This window comes from Sinohyriopsis cumingii, chromosome 1, assembly GCF_028554795.1.
Source record: "Sinohyriopsis cumingii isolate HCF-2022 chromosome 1, ASM2855479v2, whole genome shotgun sequence".
In the NCBI taxonomy this organism is placed as follows: domain Eukaryota; kingdom Metazoa; phylum Mollusca; class Bivalvia; order Unionida; family Unionidae; genus Sinohyriopsis; species Sinohyriopsis cumingii.
The window spans coordinates 60,898,662-60,914,317 of NC_142961.1; the positions used below are offsets into that span (position 1 = coordinate 60,898,662).

Consider the following 15,656-nt stretch of genomic DNA (forward strand, 5'->3'; position numbering starts at 1 on the left):
GCAAAGTAAAGCTAAAAATAATAGCGAGTATGACAAATACATAACTTTTGGTCTGAGTTAAGATAATAAAGACAGGAGAGGGGAAGACATCGGAATCATCCCGAGCAACTTACTCTCATTTATAGGTAACTACCTAATTATTAAAGGAGAAAGCACCAGTTATTCCACCGATTTATACATTAGCTTTCAAGATCAGATGCAGTTACATTTTGGTCACTTTTCTGCCAATATCACGTGGACAAGAAAACACAAATATCAAGGGAAACTGTATGAGATCTGTATCCTAAACGTGGTACTAAGAAAGTTTATTTCCATTTTAGAGGAAATAAATTGAAGAAGATCGTGCAGACTAACTGTATCTGGTAGAATGTCATACTTTAAAATAGTTCGTTTTATAATCTCCTAGAATTGCGTCTAATTTATCGGGGTACGCCATAACACTTTTTGGCAGGGTTTACTTACGCATATTGCAGTAAAACAACATCGGACGCCACACATTTTTTGTAAGTCGACACATGGCAGCAGGCTACCTTCCTATCCTAGGTTTATATTAATCAATACAACTGTATCTAAGTTTCGAAATGTCCATATTCACACCTCTTTCACTTCTTTTTCTGGCTGATGCATCAAGTTGACTTTCGTATTTTATGTACCCGGCAAACTCTCTAGTCAATATGTTGCGGCCTCTGCTAATTCTATCAATAATATTTGCACACAAAATCACAAGCATAACACCGGTTGACTGCAATTTATATCTTCATTACAGTCCAAGGACTACAGAATTACTCAAGAAATCTAACAGCAATGATTTTCGCTACGGGACAATCTGTGACAAAGAGCAGGGTAGATTCTGAGCACAGAGGAAATTCAAATTGCATGTTCAATTTTGAAGGCGCTTGTAGTCTGAGTACAAGAGTAAACACCTCAGACAGTACGACGTGCAATAAATTGGATATCAATAATAATAACGTTAGTCTTTGTTGCAATACCGGTAATTGGTGTATGGTTTCCGGAAGTAGAATTAACCTTGGCATACACGGTGTAACTACGGATTGCAGCAATATGAGCATGGATATCAGAGTGTTGTCTGTAACTTGTCCTGGACTGTCAACAAACTGCGGAGATCACGAAAGAAAATGTACAGGTAAAGCATGATTTTTGAATTATCTATAGCTTTGACTATCTTTTCAAGGATTCTCTTGCTAATTTTCAATTAAACTACACACCCATAAAAAGAGACAGACATAAAATGTTCTTTCAGTGTATGTTTGGTGCTTGTTTCCAGTCCCTAGATAAATTAATTCCATGAGGACAAATCCCCATTTCCATTTCATCCTGTAATTCATCATTTCGTTGAGACAACGTAACGGGGACAGGTTGAACTAACAATTTCCTTATACTTTTATTGATTTAAACTGTATGATGCAAACTCTTTTTAATTGTAAAATTATAAATATTTAGATTTACTTAAATCATGAAGTATAAGGAATATTTCTAATGTTGACTGTCCAGATATGTGTTCGCGATTATAATTTAAAAGCATTTGGTTGTGATGCAAACATGTTTGATACTATCCAAGCAATCAGACTTGTGACTGGCCATATAGGTTCTCATTCAGAGGTTTGTTCACGGCCACAGTTAACCCAAAAAGAAACATTTCAGTTAATCCTATATGTACACCCAACCCCGTCAAGATACTTCGTCCTAGCAAATTCGTCTCTTTTGATCATTTATCATGATCTTGATCGTGTTACTTAATTCCAAACATTAAATGCCATATCATTGGTAGTCTTCTGAGATATGTATCGTATTTTAAATGTCCTCTTTAGAAATTTGCAGATACTGTGTGAGTGACCATTGCTGGAAAATGACTGATAGATTGCACAAGCCACGTCTCACGTAGACGAGGGGAATTTAAAAAGTTCCCGGATATTTGTGCGCTGTAAACAATCTTTTTTTATTAATGAACAGTACGGCAGTGCAGGCCCTGAAAGTACTCCCCATATATCTATACACACTTCTCAGTCTGAATATTCGATTATTAAATGATATTTTATATTTACATTGTTGCGTGCCTTTTACACACTGGAAACTGCACTTACAACTATGGCGGCTTGCAAAACAAATCTTTTGTCACGCTGCGAATTTTGCATAAGTGGATTTCGCCAAAATACTTTTCGAGTTAAATATCGGCTGTAAGGAGGACGTGGCAAAGTTTGGATGATGTGCTCTTTCAATCTGCCATAATGGTTGAATCGATTCGCTGGTGCGTTGTCATGGAGAAGATGAATACACCAAGCAATTTTGGCAGCAATTTGGATGCATACAAATGTCAAGTGACACTAGCAGACTCAAGCCCGGGTAACTGGACAACCGGGCCTTTTACATCAACACGCAATGCGCATACGACTCTTGATAGTCCGAGCAGGAAAATTGTGATGTTTGATCGCTTTTGCTGATCCGAACTTCATTACTTTCACTTGAGCTGGGTCCAAAAAGTAAACCAATCTTTCATCACCCATGACAATTTCATTCGAACATCTTCGGTCACTCTTTTCGTAGTTGGCGTGTAGGTGTTTGACGTGTTCGGCCCGAGTCTCTTTTAGATCAGTCGTCAAAAACTGTGGAACCCATCTTGCTCAAATCATTCTGAGATTCATATGATTATTCTATATATTTAAAGCAGCTGACGAAGTAATGATCGTGATAATAAAAATATCTACAACTGTGTATCCTTCATTTTGAACAATTGCCCCCTTTAAAATATATCTTCCCTATCACCAATAGCAGACTTTATCCAAGTCGGCCTTGACATCACTAGGATGATCCTCGGGTTTTACACTATGCACAGTAGCAGAATAGTTTTCCTTCTTCGAAATTTATTTGATTAAGCTTTGTCTAGTTCCATTGCTAGTCAAACAAATGTATTCTAGGATGTGATGGACAAGACAGAGGATCATCTAATTGCTCTGATATTATGACATCACTCTCATTTACCTATATTACGTCACACAAGTGTATTTTCATGTATCCCGCGTGCTGCCCATGAAGCTGCATATCATTTTATGGAACGTTTTCTTTTTGTCTCTCTATCGGTATAAAAGTTATTGACATGTTCTAATAAATATGAAAATTATAACAAATTTATCCGAACGTTTCAAATAACTTCCGACTGCACAACCTGTATAGTGTAATTGATGACAGAAAGTCACAATGAGAAAATCATATTTATGATATGGAACTCTGGAACAATATATTTTATTATGTAGTGGATAAAATCCGATAAATATCCTTTCGAACAGAAATATATTAATTATTTTCTAATTTAAATTTAGAAACAGCAAAGCCACTATCTCTTCCAACAGACGTCGTCACTTTCACCACAGCACCAAGCAGCACGATGAGGTTTACGTCAAAGACATCTGCTCACAGCAATGTCGAGCAAACAGAGTCACCACTGAGTCAGCTGTCATCAACCATGAGCAGTACGATTGTAAATTTAACATCAGCGCAGTCAGTAGTATCATTCAGCTTAGATTACAGTAGCACATATCCGAGTGGATGGATTCGTGATGTTTCAAGAAACTCTCAACTTACAACTATGTCACCAGTGATGAATATCACTATATCTTCAAACTCCTTTAACGACATATCATTGCCTGTTTTGATAAAAAATTTCACACCATTCAGTTCTAACCACGCAAATGGTACAACTATTCCTGAAGTACGCGCGACCCCTACAACAGTAGCGATTGCGACGTCCGTGCCGATGCCTTCGCAAACCACTTTGACATCACAAAAATTGCATTCGGGTGAAACGAGTACACAGAGATTTCAAGCTCAATCGTCACTAAACGATTTAATTTCTGGTGCTAATTTACAAAGAACGATGCCATCCAGTATGTACGTTCGTCCAGGTACCACGATCAGTACTGAGACAAACGTATATAAAGCCTCTGCTGGTTCTGATTTTAATTCACTCGCAGACTGGACTACATTGGCGATGATTGCTTCAACAACATCCAGAAATTTGTCTACAAAGCAGACTGATAATAATGAGCCCACACTGGACATCATACTAGGTTTGTATCTAAACAATACTGCTTATAGACTGATGCAAATACACGTTTAAGAAACGAAATCTCCATTAATATATAAATAAGATTCGTACAAGCAAATTCACAGTACATGAAAGTAACATAGAGGTATACCAACATTCTCTCCACTGTGCATGTTGCAAACGTAAACAACTTCTCAGATGTTCATAATTTCGGTAGAGAGCTCCTTTATGCCTTTGGTTCCTTTCTATAACAGAGAAACAAAAAACAATTGCTGAAATATAAACAATACACGAATTTAGTTTTTATTAAAGTTGATAAAGACAGAAAAAGGGAAGACAACAGAATCATCCCGAAACAACTTACTCTCACTCATGAGCATCTACATAATTAGAGGACCAGTTGTTCCCACGGTTTATACATATCTATAATTTGGTTTTAGATAAATATATTTGCTTGTCAAATAATGTTTATCTGAAACGTAAGACATTACCCAAGATCCTGCACAATTCACTCACTTTTCACATATTGTAAACAGTAAAATGTCGATCCATTTTCTGCAAAAAGCACGTGGACAAGAAAGAAAGAAAAAAAAAACTAATAGCAAGGCAAACTATATGACATCTGTATCTACACATGGTACTAAGAAATTTTACTCCCATTTTGCAACAAATAAATAGTAAAAGGTAATGAAGACTAACCTTATCTTGTAGAATGACACACTTTAAACTATTTTGTTTTCTATTCGTCTTGAAATTCATCTATATTTTTTTTTCGCGGAACGCTACAACACTTTTTTGATACGGTTTCCGTACACACATGCGCAGTAACACAACTTTCGACGTCACGCATTGTTTGTAAGTCGACACTTGACAGGAGGCTGCCTTCCTATTCTAGATTTATTATATTTCATGTTAATTGACATGACGGTATGTTAAGTTTCGAAATGTCTAATTTCACATCCCTTTCATTTCTTTTTCTTTCTGATGCATCAAGTTAACTTTCATATTTTTGTATCCTGGAAACTCTCTGGTCAATATGTTCCTGTCTCTATTAATTCCATCAGTTATATTTGCACACAAAGTCACAAGTATAAGGCCGAGTCACCTCGAGTCTCTGCATTACAGTCCAAGGACTACAGAATTACCCAAGAAATTATACAGCAATGCTATTCGCCTCGGGGCAAGCGGTGACAAAGAGCAGAATGGATTATGAACACAGAGGAAATTCCGATTGCATGTTCAATTTTGAAGGCGCATGTAGTCTGAGTACAAGAGTAAACACCTCAGACAGTGCGACATGCAATCAATTGGATATCAATAATATGAGCGTTAGTCTTTGTTGCAATACCGGTAATTGGTGTACAGTTCCCGGAAGTAGAATTAACCTCGGCATACACGGTATAAACAATATAACCTCAGATTGCAGCATTATAAGCATGGATATCAGAGTTTTGTCCGTAACATGTTCTGAGTCGGCAATGAACTTCACTGAGCAAGAAAAGAATTGAACAGGTAAAACATATTTTCGAATGATCAATAGTTTCGACTATCTGTCCAATTTTTTCGGTGCTAATTTTCAATTAAATTTTCCAATATTTTCGGTGCTAATTTTCAATAAAGTTGCAACGTTCTTTCAACTACAGATTACATTTGATGCCCATTTCTCATCTCAATATCAGCTGTTTCCAAATAGTGAATAAAAATCTACTTTTCTCATTCATGTTGTAATCCATCCACTTGATTAACGAAAATATGGGGCAGCAGTTTGAATTAAACATTTCTTATGTTTCTGATCAAACCTATATATCAGACAAACAATTTTCAATTATAAAATTATAACTATTTAAATCTGATTGAAATATGAAGTATAAGAAATGTTTCTTTGACTGGCCATATGTGTAATTTGAGTATATAGTTTAAAAATGTCTGGTTTGATGCGAACAGGCGTTATACTGTCAAAGCAATGATGCATGTAACTTACAAAACAAATACTTATTTAGATGCTTCTTAACATACAGTTAGTGGTTAAATGACACAATTCGATTTATCCTCATTTACACCCAAACATCGCCTTTAACAAATATAAATTCATCTCTCTTAATTTCTCATGATGTAAATTATATTACTTGATAAAAAAAAAAAACATTACATGTCATATCATCTCCACTCTTCTAAAACTTCTGAGATACATATAGTAGGTTAAATGTACTATTTAGAAGTTCTCAGACATTGTGGGCACTACTTAAAAAGTCCTACATCCGTTTCAGACTGAAAGAAGATCTTATAAGGAGTATTTAAATAGCTTTTTTTATCAAGGCGCAGTACAAGAACATTCTCTATTAGTGCAAAGCATGTTAATGCAAACCGCCAATGTACTCCCCAAAGTTGCTCTAGACTTACATTCGTAGTCTTATTATCCAGTTATTAAATTTAAATGCCATTTCGCTTTTACTTTTCGATAAGGTGTACACACTTGAAAATGCCAAGCGCATGGCAGCTTTTCGAACCCTCAGCCAATCGTTGATAACTAGATTGAACCACTGATGATTTGGCACTAACTCACGGCTTTATTGACGATGCGCTAAAATTTGGATGCCGTGATTCCTTCAGGAAGTCGGTCGCAATGTTGATGCACCATTGCGTTGTCTTGGAGTAGATGAATACCTAGGGTAACGGAGCCCAGACCAGGGACGTCATTTCAACTTCTTTCGGGGGGGGGGGGGACAAATTCGGGGAGGGGGGGGACAAATGCCACCCTGCCCACCCAACCCGCAAATTACGTCCCTGGTGCAGATGGGTTGGTTCGCTAGTGTTCCACAACATTTTGCAACACTTTGGGTGCATCAAAATATCCAATGACACTAGCAGAATTAAGCATATATACTAGGACGACATTTCCTCTTGCAACAAAATATAAGGGACCCCGAGTGGCCGAGTGGTCTAAAGCGCTCTCCGTTACGTATCACTGCCATCTCACCTCTGTCTGCGTGGGTTCGAGTCTCGGATTCGGCTGATGTGGGTATGTGAGACAGCTTGCCAGTAGTTTCTCGTGGGTCGGTGGTTCTTTCCGGGGTTTTCCCGGGTTCTTCCTCCACCATTAATACTGGCCGCCATGTATAGCCTATCGTGTGCTGAAAAATGGCGTTAAACCCTACAACAACAACAACAACAACAACAACAAAATATAATACAACTGTCTTTGCAAGTCTGACTATATCGAGTGTTTGCTCGTTTTATTTGATCAAAACTTTATTTTTCATCTCGACTTGGGTTTAAAAAAAAGTAAAACCATCTGGCAATCTCCTTTCTGAAAATCTCGTTCAAAAATCTATGATCACTCTTTCTATATTTGACAGGTAGCTGTTTAGGAGATTTCAACTCGATTTTGTTATGATCGGCCGTCAACTAATACGGGACCCCTTCGGTGTCTTAAAAACAGCCGACGAATTACCTTTAGTGATAATAAAAACATCTGCCACAGTCAAAGGTTGTTCCTTGGGGTCCTGCAAAAATGTTCGCAACGTTGTTGCCAAACATTTCTTACACACTCAGTCTGGCACACACATTTCTTTTGTAGAACTTGTTGTAGATGCCTGACCATGGCGTCGAGGTCGAGATAATCAGAGTAGTCCCGTATGGAGTCCATAGCATAAAAACCATAAAGAACCTATACAATCTGATAGCTGTGGGAAGAGCTCGAGCTTGGATTTTTTATTTCGATAGTTCACATGAATGGGCGAACCCTTCTGTAGAGGAGTTGCAATTATGCAGTTATACGAACGTGGAGAGAATCGGGCAGCCCGGAGATGGTGGCGTGGGCGCTCTCGTTTTAAAAGGGTTAATCTTGTGCCTGCGCCTTTTGTATGTGATATTTGACAGTCGAAGAGAAGATCCCACGGGTACTGGTCAGATAACACGCTGCAATTCGGTTCGAAGATCGACGGGGCGATAGTCATCTTCTGCGATATCCAACGTATGTTGGAATGTGTGCTGTCGTTTTGCTCGAGTAGTGTGGTAGTATAAACATGTTTTCAGTTTCCATATATTGGGGCGATGTCGTTTCTTCACTTGAAAAACATTTAGGGCTTTGACTGTTTCGGTTTTCTGTTTTGTTGTCCTGTGTGGTGGTGCATTTGGTGGTCTCTTTGGTCTTTGTGGTCGGGTAATGGCGACCAAAAGGATGCTCTTCTGATGCTGTCTCATCAATCTTCTCTAACCTTCCATCCGAGTTAGTTTAAAATGTATGTAACCTTCCATCCGAGTTAGATTAAAAAGTAGCTGGAATGTATTGTAGAGTACGGACGGATTATGCTATCTTCACTAATCATTTCAATGTGTTTGTTCGGTGGCACAGTCAATGTCAACAACTTTAAGTTCCTTGATTAATATCATACGATGACCCTTTACGATTCTTTTCAGAAGTCACACCAAAACTGTCTTTTTTGTGTTCCAATACAATCCCTGACTCTGTTAATATATCAAGTACCCTGATATGTATTTTCAAAAAATCATGCAACATCTTTCGAGCCTTTTTGTCAAATCTTCATGATGCATTTAAGCGAAATAGCAATTTATTGTTTTATGTGATGTTACAAACACGCCATTGTGCAGGCAATATGATTCTTGTATTACTTACTCTCATACGTCATTTTAAAATACTATAGCCATCAATGGTTTTCGCCATTATTTTATACTGCGTTAATTCTCTAATATAATATAATCTCGAGGAAAATGAAACTCGTTGTCATCACGGGATATAATTTCAGGTACAAAGATACAAACAACGGTGCCGAATGTTGTGCACATTAATCCAGGTACTACGTCCCAAACCGATACGAATGACACACAAGTATCTGAGGCATCTCGTGATACCGATTCTAATACACTCATGAGTACAGACTGGACGACATCAAATATGACTACTTCAGCAATATCCAGTAATTCCACTACAATGCAGACTAACAATAACGAGGCCACAGTGGGCAATATTCAAGGTTTGTATCGCAATGAAAAATATGGATGGATTTTTTCAAATAAACTTTAATAATTAAAGAAAAGAAATCTTCTTCAATATGACAAAGGAGAAGAGTTACACGGGTAAAACGGTATTCAAGATAAAACAAATATTGTCTGTTCTACATTACTGAAATGTTCTGAGACAATAGGTTGTTTTACTACCAAACTAGAATTTGGAATTGTGAGAAATGTTTGACATTTCAATGCATGGTTTGGTTTATTGGCAACATGAAATATAATTTTATGTAGTGACTATCGTTTATAATATAACACAGATAGACTAGCAGGCAATCAAGCGTTCAGACATCTGTATAACATTTGTTCTTTTTCCACCGAGTTATTCCACGAGGTTAAAATTATAACAAGAAATAAATCCAATTTATACTGTATTCTATTCCACAAAATTGCCGTATCTTTCCTATATCTTCAGGTACAAACAGCACGAACGCTACAACCACTGAATCGCCAGACGTGATTAACACAGAATCGGCCCTGATATGTAATTCTTTATATTCGATATACGTGTCTAGAAATGTGTGATAGGAAATTTTGTATGAGAAGAGAAATGTGTATGTATCCCATCATTTAATTTGATATTTTCAGAAAGGAAAAAGACTATTGGCAAGAATTTCTAGTCTTTCTGCAAACATGTGCCCTACAGATACGAAAAAAATGTGATGCTATAAAAAAAAGCATGCTCTAAAAATAAACGAGTACTCATTTAGATTAATGTACTCTGCGCGGCGAAAAAATATTTGTAAAAATGTGTTGCGAGTTTTGTAAAGAAACAAACAAGGCTCAGTCTTAACGAAAATGCATATATTTCACGTGTAATGTTTGTACTAAGCTAATTTTCATCTTACCTATATTAGGATTAAATATACTTAAACACTATATATATATATATATATATATATATATATATATATATATATATATATATATATATATATATATATATATATATATATTGCTAAAAGTAAGTATGTATGGATGGATGGATGGATGGATACATGGATGGATGTATGCATGGATGGATGGATACATGTATGTGTGTGTATGTATTGTAATAAAATTATGGCATTTGTTATTTGTATGTGCGTTTCCGTATATAGCTTTGTTAAAATCTAATGATTTCTTGTTTACTTATAGGGCATTATAGCTGGGAAGAAATTTTTAAACAGAATAATTAGCCATTCATTGGGTAGAAGCATCATTGAACTGTATTCACTCGAATTTATGCTAGCATGGATTAGTTTCGTCAACTTGCTCGAGTCAAATTTCTTTATATAATAAATTCTCATGCTTTTCTCATGTATAGGCTTTTAGCAATTTTAGATAGGACTAATTATGTATATTAGAGGTCTGAATCACGCTGATACGTGTTATAGAACGACACACTGATCAATAGCTTAGACTTTCTTAAAGATTAATCATACGAACATGAAGAAAGAAAAAGCATACTTGCGAAAATAGAGTCTTGTGAATGTGTGATACTTAGCTTGATTAAAGAACAATTAATTGTGATATTAGGGAGTTAAGACCACGCACCTCAATTAACAACCAATGTTGTCTTGAGGTCCTAGAAAACGGGAAAGATCGACCCCAAGTCTTGTATGTATGTATGTATGTATGTATGTATGTATGTATGTATGTATGTACGTACGTACGTACGTACGTACGTACGTACGTACGTATGTATGTATGTATGTATGTATGTATGTATGTATGTATGTGCTCTAATCCAACGAAATACTCTTTTAAGGTAGTCTAAATTTAGTACCAGTCACCAGAGAACATGCAGTACTGTGAAAGTCAACCAAGCGACCATTTAAAACATTGTCGCCAGACATATACAACCTGGGAGGAAAAGCTAACACTTAGTCATTTTAATTACAAATTCCTTTCCAGCAATGTACACTTTCGTGGCCGTTTTTGGTGCTGTCTTATTGGCAGTTTTAATTTTGGTCTGCGTTTGCTTTTGCAGGTAAGATGAACTGACGTATTTTCTTCTTGTACAAACCACTTATCCATTCGTACATTTCCTACATCAAACTCAGACTCCACATTAATTACTTATACGCAGTTTTATAGACATTGTGTCGGCCTCTAATATGTAAAATTCATATTTATATAGTTGAAATTCTTAATTTAATTGTTTTGGGGATGTGGATTTTTTCTGAAGAAAAAAATATTTCCATATGTTAATATGATTATCATAAGGCAAGGTATCGGAACGATTGCAGTTTTAATCTAATTCTATGAATAAACTGTAGCATATTTGTTAGAATAGAAACAAGGAAGAAACTGAAAATCAGAGAGAAGCATAAACAATGCGATTTGTTTAAAACTGTAATATTAAGACCCCCAGCGCCATATTTTAAACTGTAAGCACTATTACATTCACAGCAATAATAACCAATTTTACACACAATCTTTATTTATCGAATTGCTGACTCGTATTCAAACAGCTATGGGATATTTTTTTCCATAATATTGTTAATGGTCATTATCAAGATTCTCGTATTAATGTTGCTAATTTGACAATAGATACATCGTTATGGACAATAAACTATGCACTACTGTGTAATTTCCCTGATGTATCGGTGTATAAATATCACCTTAAGTAGCCTATTTCAAGATGTAGGCCGAAACGAAGGACATGTTCGTTTTACGTGTACATTTCGGTGAAGTATTCAGAAAGACCTGGTCGACTATTAAACAAGGAACTGAATGGGTCTTGGTTGTGCGTTTTAAATGAATTCTCTCATCCAGATCTATTATTTAAAATGCATGCGCACAGTCATTCTATTTTCTGGGGGAAATGGTTGGTAATAACAGTGCCAATAAAATGTTAAACGGACAGACCATTCTTCAGACATATATCTTTTTTACAAAGCTATATCAGGATTATATCTGTATGGATCTGAACTATTGTTGTGCGAAAGATACATGTACATATCGGACTTAATTTCCTACCAAAGAATCATCAATGACTCTTTGATAGAACTTTCACAGGAATATAAATGCGTGTTCGCCTTTTTTAAGGACATACAAGAATCATAATATATTAATTCTGGTAAAATATGCATAAACCGTGTAAAATATGAACTTGTCTTTGAACGGGAAATACGCAGTCTTTGAACGGGAAATACGCATCTGGAAATATACATTTCTTAATAACATGGCTTTGAAATGTGCCACGAACCCAGGGGCTTAAATACGTAACAAAGAAGCCAAAGCAATAAGTTTTGTAAAATTCAAAATATTAGTTTATTTACCTAAAATACAAATTGAATAAATTAAAAATAACTTACAATATGGCAAATTAATTCCTATTTCCTAAATAGTTAAATTTATTCCAATAGATCCGATTTAATCCTAAGACGTTTCAAATGTATTCCGAATGATAACGGTGATATAGTGATGTATCATCATCACAGAAGAAATCACAGTTTTAAATCCAAATATCTTTAAGTGAATCCACGGTAAATCCAAAAATATCCAGAGAGTCTTTGAATACTTTTATATAAATATTCAAATGCCCTTTTAACAAACTCACAATAATCCAGTATAGCTTTTATAGGGTATCTAAATGTCATTTAAAATGAATATTCCAAACCCGCTAATTCCATAGAACGAATGTAAATGAATAAATCTCATCGCCTCTTTACAAGACCAGTCAAACATTAAGAATGGTGATTTCCCCGCCTATTTCCGTTTGTGTAGAAAAATAATGTGTACTTGTCAGAATCTTTATACCAAGATTTCTATGCATCATCCTTTATTTCAAATTGTCACTAAATAAGCTGATTCAAACTGGTAAATCACGAAACAGACCAAAAGCCAAATTCAGTGATCGATCACGCGACCTCCATTCGCATCACTCGTGGCCTTATTTTTTTTTCTTCCAATTCTTCAGTGCACCGACCTTGGAATTTTATAAATGGAATAGTACACATTATACATGACTCATCTTAAGAGTATGAAACCCATTCATAACATCTTAGAATTAAAAATGACATTACCTAAATGTATCTTGTAAAAATTACGATTATGAAAATCAGAAACATGATATGGATATAAGTAACAACTGGAAATATGCATGCTGGAAACATAAATATATAATTATTGTCAAATAACAAAGTATATGTAATTATATTTGTGTTACATTAACAGGACAAAATCACCAAAGAGCTCGCAAAAAATGGCAGCCAATGAGCTATGGCCGAATAAAGACGTCATCCAGACACTTCACAGCTCGGACTTTTTGCCACAACCCCCTTACTGTATTAACCCCGTTTACCAGGATTATTTTGATGAACGAAGCAATACGCACGTTTCGAAACAAAACAGCTTCGGCGAAACTGTATGCCGCATTCATCCGCCTACACCGACTCTTCCAACACATTGTTGTTCTGGTCAGAGCGACTGGTCACTTCCTCCTACTGAATCGAAACTATCAAATAGCTCAACGCCAGGGGATATTTATGGTTTTAGTTACAAGAAGACGGATTATTACGTAGACAATATATCAGGCGATGAATCCGATGTTTGAGTATCTTTCTCAATCGGAGACGGACAAAATCCTGACACAAGTAGGACCAACATATTAAAAATGAACTTCATTCTTTTCACATGGCTATGAAACAAGGACGAGAATATAGCAAAAGTTTCAACATGAATGTTTCGGCAGAGCCATACAGTTGGATTTAAATATATGCACAAAACAATTGGAAAGTTTTCCCAACAATACAAGTTTTTCTCAGTTTACATGTGGATAAATACATCATAAATTGCAAAAGGCATCAGCTACATCTGGGATTCATTAAATAGTAAGGAAGGCAGTGAATATATAAAAATAATTACATTAATGTACCCACAGAAAACTTGGAAGATAAGATTACGTATAAATGGTGAAATACATGGAGATACAGATTGCTAAGGATCAAGAAATTTAACTGAAGTATATAAAATAGCCATTTATTAGCCATAAGAGCATATTGTGGTTTATAAACTTGTACTTTCACCGACTGTATGACATTTTAGAGTTTTATCATGCGGAAAAATAGAATATCCATAGTGTTTTGTATTGCTAAAGTGGCCTTGAACTCAATTTGAGGTAACTAGCTGTGTTCTTGCTCGCACTTTAGCCCTGTAATTTTTCACCAATTGTATTATTGGAGACGCTTAACTAAAACCGCTGACAGTTTAGTAGCTGGCTGATGCGAGTTGAGGTGGACTTGGTAGTAGATTAAGATTTATTCAGATTTTGAAACCACAGAGGTAATTTTTTTTTACTCATGTCTGATTATTAGACAAATGATTGCATGCAATTACAAATTTCAAATCAACAAAGTGAATAAATACACCACCTGTAGCAATACTGGGGATACTAAGCAGGTGCGTTATGAGGTCTAGATGTACTGGCAAAATAGACACAGAATTTGTTGCCGAAATAGCTACAAAACCAAGTTAGTTTAGTGTAAACTGAAATGTTTTGATTTATTTTTTAAAGAAGGCTATACTTTACAGTTGCACAATTCGTCGTTGTAAGTTATGAAGGAAACTAAATTATCGAGGAGAAATGCATGTTATATCTAAAATGTATAATGCAGTACATAAGAACGAAATATCAATCAATAACAAACCACACAAAGGCATGCTGCGACTTTACATCTCACGGCACTATTTGTATGGTCAAGTCGGAACCAGTATTGAAATGGGTGCAGTTAAATAGAGTATATATATATATATATATATATATATATATATATATATATATATATATATATATATATATATATATCAGGCTGGACATGAATGGTCGACAACAAAAATTAATTTCTAGTTTTTAAAATCTGTTGAGAGCTTATTCCGTTTGTAACTTTAATATAATTCTTTTTAATGAAGGAATTTCAGTCCTTTCTCGGACTTCTGAAGACCCATTACTGAAATCAGCACCTGATTCTTTACGTGCGGAATCGAAAACATGCGTTTTTCTCTACACAGAAACTTGCATCAATGATGAGTTTATGCTGAGCGATATTAAGTTGATCATGAGCGTTCAGAAATTTAATGTTATCAACTTTTAATATCATGATTTTCCATAAATTACAAGGCTATCAGAAGAATGACTGGTTCCGTTGACCGATCGAAGATATTACCAATGTGAAAATAGCATAATTTTGATAGGTCACATCCAATGACATTGACTTATGACCTGCGGATAGCAGACTCAATAGGGAGCTGCTTTTCTTTGATTATTAGGCAATTATGAATTGGTACAAGCTGAAAAAAAAGTATACTTACCATGTAGGACCTAAAATTTACATTTTAGCTCAATGATCTTGACCTGTGACCTATGAACCTTTTAGTTCTATTAATGAGAGGAACTCGTTAAAAGTTGAGCAATTTGTTTCCCACAGATTTTCCTTCTGTACATATTCTTCATGGAAATAACATAGATGTATACCACAACAAGATCGCTTTAATAAGGTGTACGCATTATTATGTACCCTTTGTCTTTGTGAATTCCAAAATGATCACGTAATTATTGTAGAATTGTTTTCTTTAAATG

The 15,656-nt window shown here is 35.5% G+C and overlaps 1 protein-coding gene across 1 annotated transcript; it reads left to right on the forward strand.

Annotated features, from left to right (window-relative positions):
• Positions 1-24: 24 nt before the first annotated feature.
• On the forward strand, positions 25-14,812 carry LOC149806957 (uncharacterized). Its single transcript, XM_089932714.1, has 6 exons — positions 25-1,144; positions 3,336-4,082; positions 8,827-9,054; positions 9,507-9,575; positions 10,988-11,063; positions 13,256-14,812. Exons 1-6 carry the CDS (start codon positions 805-807, stop codon positions 13,632-13,634), a joined length of 1,839 nt encoding a protein of 612 aa, XP_089788840.1. The 5' UTR covers positions 25-804; the 3' UTR covers positions 13,635-14,812.
• The last annotated feature ends 844 nt before the right edge of the window (positions 14,813-15,656 follow it).

What these genes read in the sequence shown, in the direction of transcription:
- LOC149806957 (XM_089932714.1), top strand. Translation starts at nt 805, where the DNA reads ATGATTTTCGCTACGGGACAATCTGTGACAAAGAGCAGGGTAGATTCT. An exon ending in CACACTGGACATCATACTAG is followed by an intron (nt 4,083 to 8,826) that starts GTTTGTATCTAA and finishes ATATAATTTCAG; the next exon opens with GTACAAAGATACAAACAACG. An exon ending in CACAGTGGGCAATATTCAAG is followed by an intron (nt 9,055 to 9,506) that starts GTTTGTATCGCA and finishes CTATATCTTCAG; the next exon opens with GTACAAACAGCACGAACGCT.